The sequence below is a fragment of the Rhinolophus hipposideros genome (assembly GCF_964194185.1).
Source record: "Rhinolophus hipposideros genome assembly, chromosome: 22".
In the NCBI taxonomy this organism is placed as follows: Eukaryota; Metazoa; Chordata; class Mammalia; order Chiroptera; family Rhinolophidae; genus Rhinolophus; species Rhinolophus hipposideros.
In genome coordinates, this window is record NC_138068.1 from 21,714,046 (window position 1) to 21,737,368 (window position 23,323).

The following is a 23,323-nucleotide window of genomic DNA, read 5'->3' on the forward strand; positions in this document are numbered from 1 at the left end:
GATGGCTGCAGTACCCTCTCAGGCCTGGTGCCTCCATGCTAACCCAGAAACATCAGCTTTTTTGGAGGAACAAGAGGCTACCTGAGCCTCAACTCCAGGGACTGACTGAGCCCTGATCCTGGTCACACACTGAGCCCTGACCCTTGTCATAGACTGACCCCTGATCCTCATCAGACATTGAGCCCGAACTCAAAGGGCAAACAGACAAGAAGGTGTGGATGACCCAGTCCCTGCAACGTAACAGCCCAGCGTATCCCACTCTCCGAATGCACATTTCATTCACAATGGATTTAGCCCATTCTATCTTTCCACACTACAAACTCCAGGCTCCCCCTGGGCTATGTGGGGCCCAAAGAACTGTGTGCACATAAAGGAATTTATGTATGCATGTGTGTAGAAGTGTTATGTGTGTGTTCATGCTATGTGTGTGACTGTGTGTGCATAGTCGTGTACACATGTGCATGAGGCCAGAATTACTGGCATCAGAGGCCAATATGTGTTTGTGTGTGCATGTGCACATGAAATGGGCATGCTGACATATTGGTTTCTGGTGTTACATGCCTGTTTACACGACCCTATACGAGTGCAGGTGTGGGGAATTCTGTGCACAGTATGTGTATGTGGTATACTGAGTGTGTCTGTGGATCTGTGCGTACTCAGTGTTAAGAGCATGTATAGATGTGGACAAGTGTAGTGACTATTTCCTGGTATTAAGGGGTGTATGTGTTTGTGTGTGTACGTACATGTGGGTATGGGAGGTGATGGCATAACTGTAGGGAAGACCCCTTCATTTCTGGCTCGCCTGGGGTACAGGCACAAGGAAACTTGAGGACTTCTTCCACACCAGAGCCCTCCATGGTTCCCAGGGACCCCATACCAGCCCAAATACCATGCCCAGAGCCTAGGCCCACCTTGTACTGGGTCCCCACTAGTGCCCACAGAGCTGACGATTCCACAGACTCCATTAAGCTCTCCGCTGAGAGGCCAGAGCTCAGCTGGACCAGACCTACTTCCTAGCCAGTGTTCTCCTTCCCTATTCTATAGGCAAAAAGGAATGAAAAGAGCCACCTGCATGCTAATACCCTACTTCTAGCCTCAGTTCATCCATTGCCTAAGACCTGCCCTCCGGGCCCTCACCGTAACTGAGGCAAACAGCAGACTCAGAGTAGAGGGGCTCAAATATTGACCGAAGTCACTCTCAGTGTTTGCTCTCCGCATGAACACTTCCTCTTCCTTGGTATTTCCAGCAAAGGGAACACTGGGGGACAGCCAGTAGACACAAAGTAGGGAGATTCTCACCGGCCCCACCTCCCTACAGTAACGGCGAGAGCATTGTTCAGTGGCACCTGCTCCGTGCCAGGTGTTCTGCCAGCCACTTTACCCTCATCCCAGGCATGAGAGCTGGTTCTGCTCACCTCTGCAGCCAATGCCTGGAACGTACCAGGTGCTTAATGAGTATTTGTTGAATGAATAAACAAATGTACAATTGAAAGACCCTTGTAACAATTATAGTGGCAGCATTTCAGGGCTTGCCCTAAACCCAATACTCTTGAGCGTACTGTATTAGTTTCCTCCTGCTGCTATAACAAATTGCCACAGACTTAGTGACTTAAAACACAAATTATTATCTTTCAGTTCTGGAGATCAGAAGTCCAAAATGGGTCTCCCTGGGCTAAAATCAGGGTCTTTCTGCCTTTCTAGAGGCTCTAAAAGAGGATCTGTTTCCTTGCCTCCACTCGTAGGCTCATGGCCCATTCCTCCATCTTCAAAGCCAGCAAGTTGGGCTGAGCGTTCCCCCGGCTGCCATCTCTCTCCTCTTCTGGCTCCTTCCACTTATAAAGACCCTTGTCATTACGTTGGGCCTACCTGGATAATCTAGGATATTCTCCCATCTCAAAATCATCTTATTAGCCAGATTAATCCCATCTGCAAGCTTTAATTCCCCTTCGTTATGTAACCTAACATATTTACACGCTCAGGTGTTAGTACACAGACCTTTTGGAGCGATCATTGTATTCAGCTCACCACAGGTATTTAGCCTGCAATTTGAGCAACTGCCACCAGGGAGCAGCCACCAGGGAGCAAAAGTTAATTCATTTCAGCTGCACACTCCAACTAGGCTCTCCACAGGTAAGGCTGACAGAAAAAACATAATCAGACATTTCCACTCTGTTTTATGTTCTTGTTTTTCCCCAGTAAAACGTGAACTTTATTAAAACAACAATGCACATACATTCTTTTGTGTTATGTAAAACATCCCCCAGTGAAAAGCCCAGTATTATAAAATGTATTCACATACAACCAAGGAAGGTGGCAAGTCTGGGAAGCTTGGGGCAGGAGGGGGCCTGGAGCAAGAAAAAGCATGGCCTGGATATTGGAGCCTCAGCTCTCACCCCTGCCAGTCCCTGAGACCCTGGCATGACGCTTCCTGTCTTGAGGCCTCAATTTCTCCAACTTTAAGGTTGGTCAGAATGGGTTCCTCTGAGAGGAAGTTCCAGGGCTGAGCTGGAGACTGGGCAGAATACACCCCCCCCCATGCATACCTGCTCTATGAGGTCACAGTGCCAACAGCTCCACTTGACCCAGGCAGATTCCACAGGGCACCTTCCAGGGAACGCTAGGAGGCAGCAGGATCAGCCACTTCCTACTTGCCAGCTCCCAGAGAGCCCCACCATTCCCCCGTCCTAGAGAAGGAAACTGATGCCACGCCCCTCAAGGAGCCCCAGGGACCCGTGTGCCCCACTTGACAATGCAACCCACCTCTGCAGGGATCCCAGGCCCAGAAGGTAAGGACAGCAGCTCCTCCCTCTGCCCAGCCCTTTACAGTTTACAAAATGCTGCCCTCTCGTTGGAGGTGAGCGAGCATTACTACCTGCACTTTATAGATGCAGCACCTGAGGTCAGATAGGTTTGACAGCGGCTTTCCTAAAGTCTTCTAGCCAGGAAATGGTGGGGCAATCACCCTGTCGGCCAGTGTTGACTGAGTGCCAATTGTGTGCCAGGCACTGGGCAGTGCTGGGAGCACAGCGTTGCGCCTGGATTTGGGGTCAACCAGACCTAGGTCTGTTCCTGAGTCACAGTCTGGGGGTCTTGGGCAAACTTCTCTGCAACTCAGTTTCTCGATCTAAAAGGTGGGAACACCACATAAAATGTCATTGTGAATCTTGTCAGTCCCAGGGTCGTCCAACGCAGCCGGAACGCTTGCAGGATAACACAGGAGTCCTCGCTAAACACACGTGAGCAAGGAGGGGAGAAGGGAGCCCCGGGGTCTTCGTGGACAGTGAGAGGCTGAGGCTCCAAGATGTCAGATGGGCAACACAGGGTCACCCAGCAAGGAGCAGGGCAGGGGGCAGGGATACTCTCATCAAGCTCTGGGTGTTCCCCAGGGGTCTGCAGGCACCATGTCCCAGAGGACGGCAGTGACATAACAGCTCTATGTTTTCTGCAGATGATGCCTTCCTGCTGCCAATCCGTCTCAACGGCCCACCCCCAGGCCTGACTCAGTGCATCCTGGGATGCATGTGTACGTATAAACTGACCTGGGAGGAGAGGGTTAGGCCTGTGCTGGCTCAGGGGAGGGAGGAAGCCATAGGGTGAGCTTTAGAGGTCTTCCCATCAGAGGGGTTGGGGTGCCATTCCAGCCAGAATCTCTTTAGTGGTTGGAGAGAGGGAGTATGAGGGAGACTTGCAATTTGGGGGAGGAGCTAACTGTCAGCCCTCCCCTGCTCTGCCAACCGCCTGGCTGCTGAGCCAGGAGGCCCTGAGGAAGGCATGGGAATGGTTTGGTGCAACCCACCCTCACTTCCGGGACATGGTTCTGACCACACCCTAAAGATCAGTCCACTTTTATGTTCATCCACCCATCCCTCCACTTATTCATTCACGAAGTTGTTTATCCAACGATCTGTTTACGTATCAATCTGTTGTAATATCCATGCAGCCCGTGAGTTGACTCATCCATCCATTCACCGAGCCATCCTTCAATGCACCCATACCTTTATTTGGTACTATTCACATCCATCCAGTCATGCACCCATCCGTCCTTCTATCTTTCCTCTCATTTCCCATCCTCTCAGCCATCTTTCTCTTCATCCATCTTCTAAACCATTCTCTTACCCACTTTTCTGTCCATCTATGTATCTACCCACTTACCCATCCTCATTTCCTACTTTTTGCCTGGCTCCGTGCAGGGCAATGCTGGGCACCCAGGATGAGCCAAACAAGAACCCTGTTCTTGAGAAGCTCCCAGCGTCTAGGAATGGGCATTCGCACATCCCAGACGTTTTGTGCTCCTGGTGTCACTGTTAAGTACCTATAACTGCCGATTGCAAGCAGTACTCACTTACAGGACTCACTCCAAGCTGGCACTTACCCATAAGCAGAGCAGGGCTGCCCTGAGCTCAACTGGCAAGTCGAGGGGGTCTCCGCACTCCAGGGTCCACCCCAGCCCCAGGACAGTCAGTGAGTCATTGCAGGATAAGGGTGCATCTTTTCACTGGCCTCCTGTCTCCTCTGCAGCCTGGATCACCTGCCTGGCCTGCTTCCTGAGGACTCAGGCCCATCAAGTTCTATTCAACAACTGCAGGTGAGCAGGGACAGGTGACGGGAGGGTGATGGAGGCTGGCACTGTGCAGCTGGTGACCGTGGCAGACCCCTCAGTGGTTTGAACCTCCCCTTGATCTCCAGACCAGATGAGCTATCCCAAACCTGGTTTTGATCAGATCCCCCTCACCCCGAAACCTACGGTGGCTCCCCATTGCTCCAGCAGCTAAGCCAGCAGCCCTCTGAAATCCTGCCCCAGCCTTTCTTTCTGAGCTGCCCTCATTCTGCTTCCTGCTGGGGACCTGTTGGGCCAGCGAGGCTAGGGTTCTCACTCCCTGAACCCACTCTTTCTCTTTTATTATTATTATTAGTTTCAGGTGCACAAAACAATATAATAGTTAGACATTTATACCCCTCACAAAGTGATAACCCCCTCCCCCCATCTACTACCCCTCTGACATTGTATATAGCTATTACATTTCCACTGTCTTTATTCCTTATGCTGTACTCCACCTCCTGTGACTATATATATAATTATAGTTGACATTCATTATTATTCAGCTTCAGCTTCAGGGGTACAGTGCAGTGCCTGGACACACTATTTCTGTTCCCACTTCCACACCTTTGCACACACAGTTCTTGTTGCCTGGAAAGCCCATCCCATTCCACCCTCTACCCTTCCTGCCCCTGCAATCTCCTCTGAATTCTTGCGAAGCTTTCCACCTCATTCATTCACTTGAAGTTTATGCACTCAACATTTCCTTAATGCCTACTCTGGGCTCAGCCTTGGCCCCCATCACTCACAAGCTCCCAGTCAGGTGGGGAAGGCAGACACCAAAACCAGTGCCAATCTGGGGGTGGGGAAAGTGTGACTCCAGAGCTCACAGGAGGAAGGGACATTTGAGCTGAACCCTGAGGGATGTGTTTACCAGGAGAGAAGAGGGGAGGGAGCAAACAGTCCATAGATGGAGAAAGAGAGTGATGAGGACCCAGGAGACCACTGTGAGTTGACCTCTGATGGCCCCAGATGCTGGAGTAAGAGCTTTCTTTTCCTCTGTGATGCTGTAGATCCACAGGACATGGCCAGCATCTTGGAGAGGGTGTCACTGCCCAGAGAAGGACCTGCCCCTCAGGGTGGGAACGGGATGAGGGCCAGACAGAGACTGGCCAGCCTGTTCAAAGCCCTGCCTCGCCTTCACCACCGCTTCTCTGTCTTCCAGATGCAAGCTGCTCTTCCAGAAGCTCATGGAAAAGACAGGTGTCCTGGTCCTCTGTGCTTTTGGTGCGTCCCCAGGGCCCTACCCCATCCCAGATAGAGGCATCCCTGACTCTCGCCCACTGAAGGGAGAGAAAAAGTGAGGGCTCTGACACTATGTGACACTGGATGAGACACTGCCCCTCTATGAGCCTCAGTTTCCCCACTTGTCTAATGAGTGTTGCTGTGAGGATTAAATGAAACGATGGCCAAGAAAAATTTTGAAATCTAAGAAAAGCTTTCAAAAGTGTAAAGCTCTCCCCAAACCATGTTATGATAACTATTCCTCCCTGTCTCTGGGTTTCTGTGGCTTCCTTCCAGCTACCACCACCTCCTCCCACGTCACAGCTCTGCTTTCTCAAGCAAAGGAATCTCCTCCCTCCCCTCAAACGTAAGGGGAATGGGGTGCATTTCCTAGGAAATTAGAAATTCCTAGAAAACTTAACTCAACAAATTAGATGCTTTTAAAATAACTGCTTTGTTGAGATACAATTCACATATCATAAAATCACAATTTTAAAGTGTATTATTCAGTCATTATTAGTACATTCACAAAGTTGCACATTCATCACCACCATCAAATTTCAGTATTTTCACTACCCCAAAAAGCAACTCTCCAGTCCCTGGCAGTCATGCCCCATTCCTCCTCCCCCCAGATCTAGGCACCACTAATCTATTTTCTGTCTCCACGAATTTGCTTATTCTGGGCTTTTCATATAAATAGAATCATACAATACGTGGTCTTTGTGGCTTCTTTCACTTATCATAATGTTTTCAAAATTCACCCATGTTGTAGCATATATCATGAGCATTTCACTCCTTTTTATGGCTGAAAATATTCCATGTATGGATATGCCACATTTTGTTTATCCATGCATCAGTTGATAGATACTAGGGTTATTTCCGCTTTTTTGCTACTATTAATAATGCTGCTATGAACATTCCTGTAAAATTTTTGTGTGAACATTTGTTTTTAATTCTCTTGGTATAAATTACCGATCGTAGGGTAACTCTATGTCTAACTATCTGAGGAATTGCCAAACTCTCTTTCAAAGCAGCTGTACCATTTTACATTCCCACCAGCAAAGTATGAGGGTTCCAATTTCTCCACATCTTCATTAACACTTGTTCTTGTCTGTCTTATTTTAGCCACCCTCGTGGGTGTGAAGTGGTATCTCATTACGGTTTTTATTTCATTTCCCTAATGATTAGTGATGGTAAGCATCTTTTTATGTGCTTATCAGCCTGTTGTATCTCTTCTTTGGAAAAATATCTATTCAAATATTTGCCCATTTTTAAATTGGGTTTTTTGTCTTTTAGTACTGAGTTGTAAGAGTTTCTCATACAGTCCAGGAACAGGTCCCTTATCAGATAATATGATTTGCAAATATTTTCTCTCATTCTGTGGGTTGTCTTTATTTTCTTGACAGTGTCCTTTGCAGCACAAAATTTTGTAATTTTGAAGAAGTCCAATTTATCTATTGTGCTTTTGGTGTCATATCTAAGAAACCATTGCCTAACCCAACACCATGAAGATTTACTCTCGTGTTTGCTTCTAAGATATTTATAGTGCTAACACTTACACTTAGGTCCATGATCTATTTTTGAGTTAATTTTTCCATATGGTGTGAGGTAAAGGTCCAATTTCCTTCTTTTGAATATAGATATCCAGTAGTTTCCACACCATTTATTGAAAAGACTATTCTTTTTCCCATTGAATTGTCTTGGCACCCAATTGAAAATCAGTTGACTACGAATGTGAGGGTTTATTTCTAGACTCTCAAGTTTACTCCATTGATCTATAGTCTATCTGTTTGCCAGCACTACACTAAATTGATTGCTAAGGCTTTGTAGGAAGTTTTGAAATCTAGAAGTGTGAGTTCTCCAACTTTGTTCTTTTTAAGACTCTTTTGGCTATTACGGATCCCTTATATTTCAATATGAATCTTAGGATCAACTTTTCCATTTCCACGGCGGGGGAGGGAGAAGGGCCATTGGGAGTTTGATAAGAATTGCATTGACCCATAGGTAAATTTGGGAAGGAGTGTTAAGTATTGTCAAAGTGTCAAAAATACTAAGTCGGATCAAATATATGGTGATGGAAGGAGAACTGACTCTGGGTGGTGAACACACAATGGGATTTATAGATGATGTAATACAGAATTGTACACCTGAAACCTATGCAATTTCACTAACAATTGTCACCCCAATAAAAAAAAAAATTAAAAAAATACAAAAAATACTAAGTCTTCCAATCAGTGAACATGGGCTGTCTTCCCATTTCTGATGGATATCTCTGTCTTCTTCAATTCCTTTTAATGTTGTTTTGTAGTTTTCAAAGCGCAAGTTTTTGGCTTATTTTATTAAAATTATTCCTAAGTATTTTATTCTTTGAGATGTATCATAAATGGAATTGTTTTCTTAATTTCATTTTCAGATTGTTCCCTGCTAGTGCTTAGAAATTCAATTAGTTTCTGTGTACTGATCTTGGATCCTGCAACCTTGCTGAACTCATTTATTACTTCTGATACTGGGCAAAACACACAGCCTTGAACACTGTAGGATTCTATATGCAAGATCGTGTAATCTGCATTTTATTTATTTTTTCTTGACTAAGACCTGGCTGGAGCCTCCAGGACAATATTAAATAGAAATGGCAAGAGCAGACATTCCTGTCTTGTTCCTGATCTTAGGAAGAAAGCATCCAGTTTGCTACCATTAAATATGATGTTAGCTGTGGGTTTTCATAAATAGCCTTTATCAGATTAAGGAAGTTCCTATCCCTAGTTTGTTGAGTATTTTATCATCAACAACAAATAGGCTTTAAAGGCTTTTATTAATGGCTTGAACAGTGTAGAATTTCAGGCAGCACAGAAATCATAAAATGCAAGGAGGCAACCCCCTTTTCTTCTCTTTACCAATTATCCCCAGTAGGATTGGGATAGGAAAGGAAGAAGAGACATGGATTATTTGTTTTATGTAAGACACTTTACATATATGATATCATCCAATCATGAAATGAATATTACTGTTATCCCATCTTAGAGGGATAGAGAGGTTAAGTAAGTCATCCCAAAGTTGCACTATGTTAGTAAGGGGCAAACCTGAGATGTGAACCCAGATAACCTTAATTTCAGAACCCAAGCTCTTAACCTTTCATCTTAGATGGCTAATTCTTATTTCCCTGGTCCCACAGGATTCTGGATACTTTCTATGCAATTACCATCCAAAATGGAAGTCTGGCAGGTGAGTATGTGCTCTCTTCAGTCCCCACTGCGCACTAGCCTCACCCCACCAGTCAATGTCACCTCCATAAGTTCCTCTCATTCTCACAACATCTGGACCCTAATTAATTCCTGGCTCAACCCAGCTCTAAATCTCTGCCTTTGCCATGCCACCCACCTGGAACTCATCTCTCCCACCAAAATGTGACTTTCAAAAACCAATTGTAATAGTCACTCCTACAATGCCTCTCCTGTCACTCACTCCCAGAGGTGACCTGTCTTTCCTTTATCAAGGCCCCTACCTAAAATGGACTGGTGACGATGGGCAACACATTTCTGTCTCTATTCAAGGCAATTTGTTTTTCTGCTCAAATGAGATGAGACCATTTGCTTTGTGGTTCCTGGGGAGGAAGAAGGAGGAAATCAGTGATCAGAGCTCCCTATCTGAGGACAGCAAAGAGTCTCAGAAGGCCTAGAGAGAAAAGAGATCTGAAGGATCGGTCCTTCCCTCTTTCCTCTCCCCTTATGAGCTATTTTATATCCTTCAAGATCCAGCTAAAATGTTACCTCCTTCAGAAACACCCAAGCAGTGGTGGTCACATTCTCCTCTCTCATTCCACAGTTTTCTATAATCATGAATGTAATTCTCCATAAAATTGACTGTTTCTGGCAGCCTTTGAAGGCAGAACCAGGTCTGATTCATTCTAGTAATGTCTACCTTAGGGCCAGGCACAGGGTTACCATTATCAATGTTGGGTGACTGGAGGGCCAGATGGGTATGTGAATGGAGAGATAATGGATGGGAAAAGTGGTTGAGGGGTGGGATGGGAGTGGGTAAATGGATGAATGAACAAAAGATTGGATGAATGAGAATGGATAGGTGGGAGGACAGATGGAATATATGGGTGGGTAAATGGATGGATGGATGGTTGGATGGATGGATGGGTAGATGGATGGTTGAATGGAAGGAAGAACAGATGAGAGGGTAAATAGTTGGGAGGGTGGATGGATGGATGATTGGGATAGATGGATTGATGAGAGGGCTGATGGATAAGGTAAGGTAGATGGATGGGAGAGTAAATGGATGAGAAAGTTTGGATAAATGGAGTAGTTGTATGGAAGAGTGTGGGTGGATGTGTGTGAGGGTGAATGGATGTGGATGTGGATGAATAGATTAAAAAGGAGGGTAAATTGGATTATTGGTGGCTAGTAGATGGGTAGATGGATGGAAGAGTAAATAGGAAGTTAGGTGAACGGATGGATTTATGGTTGTGAGAGAATGGATGGATGTAGCCTTAGGGCCCAGATTAGACCATCTGAAGGAGATCTCTTGCTTTCCTCAACACCCCACCAGGATGACAGCATACATAGTCCACTGCAGAGCTTGAGGTAAGAAGAATCTGCTAAACAGTTCTATTAACACCTAAAAACAGAGCTCTAGCCAGGACCTGGTATATATTGGCTAATAACGTGGGCTCTGAAGTCAGACCAACCTGAGTTTAAATCCCAGGTACCATACTTTCTACCTGGCTGATCTTATAAAAGTCATTTTACCCCTCTGGGCCTTTGACTCCTCATTTATGAGATGGGGCATGACACCCACCTTGCTCTAGGTTATTATGGGTATAGAAGATGTATGCTATGTTGAATAATTCCTGGCCCATAGGTAGTGCTCAGTAAATAGTAGCTGAGAAGAAATTTTAACCTGGTGGCAGCATTCTTAATTGCAAAATACTCAGGAATATTTGGAAGGAATGAGCTGAATTTAAGGATATTCCAAGCAGGAGAAAGAGCATGAGTAATATTTTAGAAATAAGAACCTGCTGGGTCCAGGGATGGGGCCAGGAAAAGGGAAAAATGTGAAGCTAGTTTTTTGTGGGCTGACTGGCAAAGTTAGAAGCTGAAGGGTGACAATAGCAGCATCACAAATCTGTCAGTTCATATTCTCACTCCTTTGAAAGAATGTATCAGGAAAAGGTGCGAGATCACACTGGGGAAATCCAGGACCTCCGAGGTAATATGAACCAGCTCATTGCCAAGCTCCAGGAGATGGAAGCCATGTCAGATGAGGTGAGATGCTGCCTATTCTGCCCCTAAACACCTAACTTCTCTCTTTGTTGCCCTGTTTTCCTATATCCCAAGTTTTGGTGGAGCACATCCCCCATAACTTCTGGAAAAGAGTAAATGAAATAAGAGATATACTTATTTTTTTTTTAGAACTTGCATATTTGAAAATGTCTTTATTCTACTCTTGCCTTTGATTGATAGTTTGGTTGGGTATAGAAGTCTAGATAGGAAATAGTTTCCTCTGAGAATTTTGAGGGAAGTCCACTATTGTGTTCTAGTTTATACTGTTGCTGTTGAGAAGTCTAATGGCACTTTTATTATTGGTCCTTTGAGTGTGGTCTGGTTTTTTTATCCTTAGGAGATTGCAGGATATTCTTTTTGTCCTCAGTGTTATATATTTAACCTGCTTGGGTGGATGCTGAGCTTATCGAATTTATGAATTGATGCTTTTCAATAGTTTTGGAAAATTCTTAGCTACTATCTCTTAAAATCTTGCTTCTTCCTCATAATCTATCTACTCTCCTGGGACTCCAATTACATCTATGCTAGACCTTTAGACAATTACGTTCCACATAATTGCTATGCTATTACCTGGTTTGTTTTTTCACACTTTTTCTCTAATGTCCTTAAGTTTTGATATTTTCTATTCACATTCCCTTAGGTTCACTAATAATCCTGTATTCTGTTCTGTCCAATCTACTGTTAAATCTTTACATTAAGTTCTTAATTCCACATATTGCATTGTTTATTCTAGAATATACATTTGATTCTTTTTTATAGATTTTAATTCCATGGTGAAACTCTCTAACATTTCATCTGTATTGTTCATCTTTTCTGTTATTTTATTTAACATACTGGTCATAGTTATATTAAAATCTTTGTCTGCTAAATTCAATATCTGGATCATCTATGGTCTCCTCCTATTGTCTATTTTTGTTCTTTTCTTTTCCACTTTGAGGTATCAATCATACAGTCTCGACGCTTTTGTGTCTAGTAATTTTTCAGTGCTTTCTGGATATTGTATACAAAAGAACTGTAGATGCTCCAGATAATTATAACTTCTATCATGAGAATTCTCCCTTTGCTTTGTAAGGAAGACAGAGAACACTGATCACTTCTATATAGACATAGAACTGTAGACATAGATCTATGTAGACATAGATCACTAATCACTTCTATGTAGACATACATTGAGATGGTTCAGACCTAGATTGTAATTTTTATAAGATTTCACCAGAGGTTTTCAGCTTAACCCTTTAGGGGTTTTCAGCTTAACCCTCCTGCCATGCAGCTTCAAAAATTTGGTAAATGTCTTGATGAGAAAGACTGACCATATGTTTGAGGCCTTTCAAGGTTCCAGTTTTGTCTCCTAGCCCTGCACAAATGCAAAGTTCTGACCCTAGCGACACCCTTCTCTGCCAGGGGCAAACTTGGATTCTCAGCCTCTAATTGTGCCCCAAATTGGTTTAGTGCCCCAAGGTGAAGTGCATATGTAATTACTCAGTTTTGATTTACAATTCCTTCTAGGGTAGTGGTTGTCAAAGTGTGGCCCTCATATCAGCAGCATCAGCATTACTACCTGAAAAATGTTAGAAATTCAAATTAATGGGCCCCACCCAGACCTACTAAATCGTATACATACTTTGAGGATGGGAACCAACTATTTGTGTTTCAAGAAGCCCTCTAGGTAATTCTGATACGTACTAAGGAGAATCACTGTTCTAAGGCTTTAATCTCTTGCTTATTTTAGTGGGGAGAGGAGGGCGCTCCCTCAAAGGGACCTTGTTTTCTAAGCATTGTTAGACTGAGAAGTTTTACTTTGCCTTTCAGAAGCTTTCAAAGTAGCCCTTCAGCCTCTTACATAGCTTTGGATTTCAGTTAACATTTTATGGGGGAAATTGGCAAGCTTTGTGGCTCCTCGAGTCTCCAATGTTATCCCTTTAGCCCTTTATGACTGTTAAAAACGTTTTTTCTGTTTCACCAATAGCAGCTCCTTCCTTGTCCAGCTTAAGCCCAGATTCTCAGCCCACACCCAGAATCATCAAATGCACCCAAGGACTTAAAAAAAAAAAAAAAAAAAAAAAGCAACTTTGTTAGCTCATGTCAGAACGGTTCTCCCCTCTCTAGAATCTTAGAATCTTATCTGGTCCTTGTTGCTTCCAAAGCTCATTGATGGCTTTAAAATATGCTTTTTCTAGTTGTTTTTAGTGGGAGCACTGGTCCTCTGTAACTCACTACATCTTACCTGACATCTGAAATGATAATGTATCTACAGGCTGGCCACCCTTCGGGCGCTTTCATTCTGGAAACTCATGTCCTTTAGTCCTAAGAAATGTTCTTTAATTATGGGATTAAATGAGTGAGTTCCAGCCAGCCCTGGTTGCTCTGTTCCCATTTTTGAAACTCCTATTATTTGGATATCCAAATGCCTGAACTAATCCTCTGGGTTTTTTTTTTCTCCCTGTTTTCTTCTCTTTGTCTTCTTGTTCTACAGTTGAGAAAATATTCTCAGTTTTATCTACCAAAACTTTTACTGAGTTTTTCATTATTCCTAACATATTCTGCATTCCTAATAATTATATTTTGTTCCCCGGGTGTTCCTTTTTATAGAATTCTATTCTTGTTTCACGGATACAATATCTCTTCTTACCCTTGGAGCTCAAGCAGGTCATCAACCTCTCTGAGCCTCAGTTTCCACATCAACAACATGGAGCCATAATCACTGTTCTGTAACACCCTATTGTTCTAGTTACTTCTGCGGCGTAGCAAGCCGCCACAAAACTTAGTGGTACAAAACAACCATTTTATTATGCTCAGAGATTCTGTTGGTCAGGAATTCAGCCAGGACACTGCTCTGTGACCTCTGGGGCCTCAGCTGGGAAGACTTCAAGGCTAAGGGTGACTCAACAGCTGGTTCTGGAATCATCTAGGGGTGATGCTCACATGTCTGAAGCTTGATGCTGGCTGTCCGCTGGGAACTCAGGGCTATTGACAAAAGCACACAAACGTGATCTCGCTGTGTGGTCTGGGCTTCCTCAGAACACAGCGGCTGGCTTCCAAGAATGAGTGCCCCAGAGAACCAGGCAGTATGGTATCACCTTTTAGGATTTAGGTCAGAAGTCACATAGCATCACTCCTGCTATCATCGCAGGCCCACTCATATTGATGTGGAAGGAACTTAAGTCTCACCCCTCAAAGGGGAGAGTGTCAAAGTCACATGAAAGAAGAGTGTGGAATGGGGAACATGGTTGCAGCCATTTTTGGAAAATATATTCTGCCACAGCTGTGAAGAGTGTAATCAAAATAATAACTGGCAAAAATAATAATAATAATAACTGGCATTTATTGAGCACCAAATGTGCTAAGTGCTCTACTGTCTTTATCTGACAGTACAGTCTAATGGCTAAGAGCCTGTACTCTGGAACCAAACTGCTTGGCTCTGCCTCTTACCAGCTGTGTGACCTTGGACAAGTTACCCTTTTGTGCCTCAGTCTTCTCATTTTTAAAATGGGGATGATAATCGTACATACCTCCTAGATTGCTGTGAGGGTCAAGGGTGAACATATGTGATGCTGAGAAGTCCTGGCACATAGTAGCAGCTTCACAAGTCTTAACTTTAAGCGTTACAACATTGGACGGTGGACGTGATTATCGTCCCATTTTACAGATGAGAAAATTGAGACTCAGGGGGGTAGTAATTAGCCCAAGGCCCCACAGCAATGTGTATGAAAGCACTGAGTAAATGACCCAATAGGTAGGGTGAGGGTGGCTCTGTGTCCCCCGGAATTCCTCACAGGATAGAGGCTGGGTGGTCGTGTGCATGGACAAGCCATAGTTTCCACAGGCAGGGATAAGCAGTTAGGGACAAGAGGGTGTTCTGCAGCCGCCTGACACCTGGTGTGAACACACCTGTGGACCATGATCTGTAAGAACACACCAGTGCACTGCTTGTGTTTTCTGCCTTTTCAGCAAAAAATGGCCAAGAAAATAATGAAGATGATACAAGGAGATTACATAGAAAAGCCGGACTTCGCCCTGAAGTCTATAGGTAAGGAATCCCCGGCCCAAATCTGCCCAGCTCGAGTTTCTTCGGAAACTCTTCAGAGGGTGGATTTCAGTTCCGATCTGGTGCACCTTCTGCTGCTGGAAGTTCATCCTCAGAGCTAACCTCTGCTCCCCAGCTGGTTTTCTTGCTATGTTTTTCTGTTTTCTTTAATGGGGCTGAGGCAGGGAGGGGAGGCCCTCCACCGCTCCTCCACCCACTCACCTTCCTCCAAACCTAAAGATGTGCGGAGCCATCCCTGTCCCAGGCTGGGGAGACTAACTACCTAGGAAAGCAACACAGGCCCAATTACGGTTGGGAACTGGTGCTTCGGAAAAATAAAGCAGGTGGCTGGGATAGAGGGGGGCTTGGGCAGGGAGGTGGCGGGGAGGACATTTGGGCTGCAACCTGGTGAGGAGGGAAAAGCATTCCAGACACCGGAAACCTACGTGAGAGCTGTCCCTACGAGGATGTAGCTGGAGCAAGTGAGGGTGCCTGAGAGAAAGTGAGGTGGGGCCCGCAGGGCAGATTGCCCGGCCAAGCAGCACCAGCTGACCCAGGGATCCCCAGGCCCAAGGAGATGTGGGGCCAGAGGTCCCTCCTCTGGAAACTGGGTATAATGGCAGCCATAGCAATGAGAATGAGGCTGATGTGAGTGAGTGCTGACTCTGCACGAGGAACTGCTTGCGGACAAACGCTGTGGTGTCTTACCTCATTTGCCCTCTCAACAACCCTATGAAGCGGGTGCTGTCTAGCATTTCTACTACTATTGTTACTATTGTTCTTCCCATTTCCCAAAAATGAACACTGAGGTTCAGAGAGGGCCAGTGACTTGTCTGAAGTGCTCGCCGAGCACATAGTCAGTGCCCAATCAATAAGGCTCCCCTCCACCAGGCAGAAGCCGGGGCTGCCCTGCTGAGTCCCCGTCCACCTCTCACGCAGGGGCTTCCATCGACTTTGAGCAAACGTCAGCCACATATAACCACGACAAGGCTCGCTCCTACTGGAACTGGATCCGCCTGTGGAACTATGCGCAGCCCCCGGACGTGATCCTTGAGGCAGGGGGGATGGCGGGACAAGGGGAAAGTGGCAGGGCTGTGGTCAGGGTCTGGGGACAGCAGCTGGAAGCTGAGGCTGTGGGTAAGGGTGAAGGGAGTGGGGCCCGGAGTGGGATTCAGGGTAGGAGCAAGGAACAGAGGGGACAACTGAAGGGGGAGGCTGGGGAGTAGTCAGGAGGCAAGGGCAGAAGGCAAAACCAGCAGGGATCACTGGGCTGGGCAGGAGCAAGGAACAGGCACAGGGACAGGGACAGGGACAGCCTGCTTTAGCACTGGAAGGGGCCCCCTGCCCATCCCTCAAGACTGAGGGTCAGCAAATCCTCAGGGCCCCAAGCAGGCCCCTCTCCTCATTGCACAGAGCTGAGGGAGGGCTCATCCTTGCTGCCAGCAGTCAGGGAAGCTTCCTGGAGGTGGTGGCACTCGAGTGAAGCTTTGTAGACAGGAGGATCTGGCTCATCCAGGAGGGCCAAGGAAGTCTAGGGGAGCCAAGGTGGGATGAGTAATCCGCCCTCACGACCAACCCAGCATAGCCCCCTTGCACCTGCCCCTTCCAGCCCAATGTTACACCTGGCAACTGCTGGGCCTTCTCGGGTGACCGTGGCCAGGTGACCATCCGACTGGCCCAGAAGGTCTACCTGTCCAACCTGACACTGCAGCATATCCCCAAGACCATCTCACTGTCGGGCAGCCTAGACACTGCCCCCAAGGACTTCGTCATCTACGTGAGTACGCCCCGGCAGGGAACAATACTTACCTAAGGGGACAGCCTCATAATGGCAGTATTCCAGGCAGTGTGATAAACTGTCTGTGCAACCTATGCAGGCTACAGGGGCTGGATGAGGCTTTGGTAAGACTGGGAATGGCCAGGGTCAAGGTCAGATCTTGGCCTTCAAGGATAGGGGATAAACAGCTACCCTATTTCAACCCAAGCTTTTCAGAGCCAATTTAGTCTTCAGAGAGCACTAAGCCCCACTCTACTGATAAGGAAACTGAGGTCCAAAGAAGGGTCAGGGAAACCCCCAAATCCTACAAGTCAATAGCAGAGTTAAAAGTGGACTCTCAGCCTTCTTCTGACTCATGGTCCAGTGCTCTTTCATATCCATTACTCTGTGCTTCAATGGACTGGTCCCCAAAAAGGTAGGGAGCTTCCCATTCTAAGAGGTGTGCAAGTCTGCTGGAGAAGGGTGGCCCCCTCTGAAGACCCTCCTGTACCTGACACTTTCTCCTTGGTTCTGAGTCCACAGGGCATGGAAGGCTCCCCAAGGGAGGAAGTGTTCTTGGGAGCGTTTCAGTTTCAGCCGGAAAACATCATTCAGACGTTCCAGCTCCAGGTACCTAAGAAAAGCGACCTATGCTGAGTACCTACAGAATGCACACTGTGTGCAGGGCTTTACCCAGGGGACCCCACTTCATCCCCAACAGCCCCAGGAGGTACACAATTGTCACTCACTCACTTGACATATGAGGAAACTGAGGCTCAGAGTGAGGGACCACTAGGAGACCCATCCAGCCTCCGGCACTGCTCCATTTCCCTCGTCTGCCCAGGACGAGGGAAGCAGTTCCCAGGGGCAGCAGGTCAGATGTTGAGCAGGAGGGGCGTTTGGGGCTAGGTATGCTGGCTTCAAACTTGGTGTCTCTCTACTGGGAGATCCATTACTAGCACCAGGTCCAATCACAGGCGAGGAAGCTGAAGACTGGAGGGGAGGGAGCTGGAGACAGAAGCAGGCCCAGAGGGATGACTGCTGGAATGGCCCTGAGACTCGGCGTAATGTCTAGGCTTGGGAATCAGGTCAACACTGGCCCAAATCCTGACCTAACCACAAATTCTGTGTGATCTGGGCCATTCCCTTCCTCACTGGGCCTCAGTTTCCCCTTCTGTAATCCTCTGGGAGGTTGGCACATCTACTATGTGCCAGGTGCTGGTAAATCGTCCAGTCCAAGATCTCCTTTCAAACTCACAGCAACCCTGGGAAGCAGATATTACCGTTCCCATCTTACAGAGGGGGAAAGTAAAGCCCAGATGTGCCAGAGCCCCGAAGCTGGGACACTTTCCCAATCACAGTATGTCTGTCCTTCTGGCCTCAGCACCTTCCATCCCTGCCCCTGAGTATCAGCTTGCTGTGTGGCCCTGGGACTGTCCATTCCCCTCTCTGAGCCTCAGTTTCCCCTCCTATGAAATGGGTCCTTTCTATTCCCAAATGCTCTTCTGGACAGGCAGAGTGGGGGCTGAAGGGTGAGCTGCCCATGTCTGTGACTCTTTTCCAGAACCAGCCCTCCCGGACTTTTGGAGCAGTCAAGGTGAAGATATCAAGCAACTGGGGGAACCCGCGCTTCACCTGCCTGTACCGGGTGCGAGTGCACGGCTCTGTAACCCCACCCAGAGATCAGCCTAACTGAGCCCCTATCCCGAGAGAGATTAAAGTTTATTCTTCACGTCCCAGCCCAAGTCTGTGTGTCTTTGGCCCCCGAGAATGAGAGTGGGCTAGCATTTGATGTCTGAGGCCATGGTTAGCAATTATTGGTCATGTGCTGGGTGCCCGTGTACCCTCACAACAGCTCCATGAGGCCCCATTTCACAAATGGGGACAGTGAAGTTTCCGAGCAACAAAGTGACTTGCCAAACGGCAGAGCCAGGAAATGACAGCACGAGGATTCAAATCCAGGCAGTCGGATGCCTGTACATGAGTAATCTCCCTGGCTTCGAGTCGAACTCTGCCCCTGACCCAGGTGTGACCTTGGGCAAGACCCAGCCCTCTCAAGGCCTCAGTCTCCCCACCTGTACAATGGGGACAGGATTATGGCTATTATAGCAGATGAGGTGGGAAATGGGAAATCCCACCTCTGCTCACCTTGGAGTGTTTCAGCGTCATACAAATGATTTACTGCGCGGCAGTAGGCAGGACAAACATCTTCTCTGGACCTCAGTTTTTCCAGGTATAAACATTTCTGTTCCCTTTTGTGCATCAAAAGACAACTTCAACAACGCAAAAAGGCAACCCACAGAATAGGAAAAAAACATTTGCAAATCACATATCTGATAAGGGATTAATATCCAGAATACAAACAGAACTCGTAAAACTCAGCAACAAAACAAAACCCAATTCAAAAGTGAGCTCAAATCTTCAACAGACATTTCTCCAAAGATATACAAATGGCTAATAAGGACATGAAAAGATGTTCAATATCTCTGATCGTTAGAGAAATTAAAATCTAAACTACCATGAGATACCAACCCACACCCATTAAGATGGCTACTATAAAAAGAAATAGTAAGTGTTGAATAAGATGTGAGGAAATTGGAACCCTTGTACTCTATTGGTGGGAACGTAAAACGGTGCAGCTGCTGTGGAAAAAAGTATGACAGATGATCAAAAAATTAAAAATAGAATTACTATATGACCCAGCAATTAATTCCACTCCTGGAATTGAAAGAATTGAAAGCGGGGTCTCAAAGAGGTATTTGTACACCCACATTCATAGCGTAATTCACAACAGCTAACGTGTGGAAGCAACCAGGTGTCCGTCAATAGATAAACAAACATGTACATACAATAGCATATTATTCGGTCTTAAAAAGGAAGGAAATTCTGACATGCTACAACACGGATGTAACTTGAGGACGTTATGCTAAATGAAATAAGCCAGTCACAAAAAGATGAATACATTATGATTCCAATTATATGAGATACATAGAACAGTGAAAAGCATAGAGACAGAAGGCAGAATGATGGTTGCTAGGGCTGGGGGGTGCGTTGGGGAGTTATTGTTTAATGGGTACAGAGTTTCAGTTTTACAAAATGGAAAGAGCTATGGAGATGGATGGTGGCGATGGTTGCACGATATTATGAATGTATCTAATACCACTGAACTATACTCTTAGAATTGTTAAAATGGTACATTTTATGTTAAAATGGTACATTTTATGTATTTTACCACAATAAAAATTGGAAAAAAGTTATAAAATGCCTTAAATCCTGTACAGGTTAAAACTCTTGAGATATTTTTGGAAACTGTAAGGAAATCTTATAAATTCTGATGGCATGTTCCATATCTTTACCACATCCTATTAGAAATGCAGACTTCATGTTTTTACTACGTTTCTGTTCCCTAAACCAGTCACTCATATTTTGCATGCATCAGCTTTATCATAGCTGAGCCCCACCTGTGATAGCGTTTACCCGAGTGTTTACAGAAGTTAACTGCCAGAATCTACTCCACCCATGGAGCTGTCAGCACAGAGCAGAGCACACAGTAGCGGTTACTATCAACCTCCCGCCCCAGGCAGGTGATAGGAAGCCCAGTCCTCTGGGAGAGAGTGCCACTGACCCTCGGCAGGGCCCCAGAGTGGGGCAGGTGGCCAACCTGGAAAGGGCACGAGGACTGGAGCCTGCAAGGGAGGGAATTCATACAGGCAGGGGTAGGCAGGGAGGTAGAGAGGCTGGCATAGGTCCAGCTGGGCATTAGAAGGGCAGATAAATCGGAAATATGCTTGTCTCTGGGAGGGCACCTGGACAGGATTTGCCCTGCTTCAGGATCTGCCCTTCTGGCCAGGCTCCTCACCAGCCCTGTGGACTCTCCAGGGCCTGCCCTCCAATGAACTCCAGGGTGGGTAGGCTTCAAGGGGTCACCTCATATTCCTGCCACTCCCTGCTCTCTCCCAGCAAGCAATGGACCCGAGAGCCACACATGTTCAAGCAGGCACTATTTCCATAGTTTTTATGAGAACCATTCTTGTCATTAAAAAGCCACACCATACTGAGATTTGATGAAACCTATAAACAGCCCAGGTCTTCCCCCAAATGCTGCACCCAGTCTCACTCCTCCAGCTGTTCTACGTTTCCTTCCCGTCATTTGTCTTTTAATTTTTTTTTAAGTGCTTTTTGTTTAACAGATTTTTTGTGTGTGAAAACTTTATGTAGCTAAATCTGTCTTTTCCTTTATGGCTGCTAAGTTGTATACATTACAAGAAGGACCTGCACAGTTCCAAGATTATAGCAATATACTCCTATATCTTCCTCTTCTAATTGTATTTAGATAGATAGATAGATAGATGATAGATAGATAGATAGATAGATAGATAGATAGATAGATAGATAGATAGATGAGCTCTATAGTGCACACACAAGGTTTGGATATATAAAAGCTCTTTAATGCACCTGGCACTTATTTTTGTGCATGGTGTGAGCTAGGAATCTAGTTTAATTTTTGCTAAGTTATTACCCAAAGGCCACAATATGGAATATTACGGAATAGTCCATCTTTCCTCCATAGCTTTGAAAGAGTCAGTGCACAACCACTGGTCTCTGCTCCGCTTCATTTAGCCTCCTGCCTTGTCCTGCACCAAAGTCATACTCTCCAAGTTCCTCTAGTTCTGGAATACGTGCTATAGCAAGAACCTCCCCCCTCTTTATTTCTCTGTTTCACATACACTTGTCTTCCAGGAAAACTTTAGAATCAGCTGATCAAGCTGCATTTTTAAACAGCTGAACGTGCACTGGTTTTATGGATTCCTGTATGTAGAATAAATGATTACCAAGATTACAGTCATGGTTTCTTGGCCATGTCAGTCCTTCTCTTCCTGTAACATGGAATTTTCCCTCCATGTCAAGTTTTCCTTTAACGTTTTTAATAAAATGTCCTTGCTTTCTTTATATGAATTCTGCACTTTCCTTGTCAGAGTCAATCCCGGGTATTTTACCAGCTTTAGGGTGATTGCAAACGGAATCATCACCCTCAGTATCACTGTTGGTGGTTAAACTGCTGTGGAGCAAACCCCTGCTGTTCGACACACTCGTGTGGCACTCAGACCCTCCATGGTCCCCACCCTCTTGAGGGTTCAAGTAAATTCTTCCCAGAGTTCTCGGAGGACGTTCATATCACCCACAAGCCCTCCATAATGCACAAATATGTTCACACCCATCACCTCATCTCTCTCACGGCAGGGATGGAGCACCCCCACAGATGAGGAAACTGAGAGGTAGAGGGACTTGCTAAGGTCATACCATGAGTCATGGTGGCACTGCAACACCAACAGAGACCTTCCAGGCCCCAAAGTGCATGCTCTCCCACAACCCTTCCCACAGTAACTCCAGATTCCAATAGATTTGGGAGGACCGACTGTGGAGCCGTGACTAGAGAGCCGGGTTCCTGGGTTCTGGCCCAGCTGCACCCTGGAGAGCAGGCTGATCACTCCCTGCCACCACAGGAACACTGAGACCATCACACAGACCACACGGAAAAGGCAGAGCCGGTAGGTGCTCGGTCCACGCAAGCCCTGTTCTTCATGAGAAGTACCCAGGCCGTGCGGCTCAGGCCCCTGCCTGGGTTATCAGGCCCCTCTTTATTCACCACAGGTTGCCCTTCACCTGCCCCATGTGTGTAAGCCCCCCATCCCACAGCCCCTGTCCCCCAAGGTCGATAAGCTCTGGGTTGGGCACTACAGTTCACAGTGCACTTGAATAGGGGCCGGGCCCCGAGAGGACCCCCGTCCCTCCCAAGGTCCACAGCAGAGACCTACTCAGCCCAGCAGGAGGCAGGGGCCTGTTCCAGCCGAGGAGGAGCTCATTTCTGGGGCACCATCCTGCAGGAGAGGAAAGGTGTCCCCTACGCTTTGCTCCTCCACCCGTATCAGCCCCACAATGCACAAAGCTGGCCGCCTGCCTGCCATTCGGCCCCCCCACTGGACTGAGACAGAGAAGTGGGCAGCCAGCCAGGGTGAAAGACAGCCGGAGGTACAGTATGCCAAACCACCCACAAGGCTCCCGGAGTGGCGCCTCTGGTAAGCCTCGCTGGAGCCCCAGGATTTGAGCTAATCTGTTAATCCTTGGACACCAGGCCAGGTAGGGCTGGGGCAGGTAGGTGGGGCCTCAGCTTCTCTGCGACTCAGAGACCCCACCCCTGCCCTGTGCTACCTCACTGTGTGATCTGCAGGGAGTGTGACCCTCTTAGCTTCAGTCTCCCCAAGAGATGCTAGTCCTCACCTCCTCCCGGCCAGAGGTAGACAGACGGCCCCAAGGTCCTGGTGTACAGAGCGCCAAACCACCCCCAAGTTTGTCAGCTGTGGCAATGGGTATGAAACCCCCACATATAAAGTGAGGGAAATATCACATTCTTTATTTCCTCAGATTAAATCTGG

At 46.5% G+C, this 23,323-nt stretch overlaps 1 protein-coding gene across 1 annotated transcript; it reads left to right on the forward strand.

The window, feature by feature from the left end:
* Positions 1–2,749: 2,749 nt before the first annotated feature.
* Positions 2,750–18,608, forward strand: SUN5 (Sad1 and UNC84 domain containing 5; the record flags this gene model as incomplete). Its single annotated transcript, XM_081033367.1, is given in 16 exon segments — positions 2,750–2,786; positions 3,178–3,209; positions 3,213–3,227; positions 3,231–3,280; positions 3,432–3,523; positions 4,519–4,585; positions 5,763–5,824; positions 8,994–9,043; positions 10,376–10,410; positions 10,983–11,091; positions 15,058–15,136; positions 16,073–16,188; positions 16,743–16,910; positions 17,433–17,519; positions 18,454–18,580; positions 18,583–18,608. Coding segments are annotated over 16 exon segments (1,152 nt in total).
* Between the last annotated feature and the right edge of the window lie 4,715 nt (positions 18,609–23,323).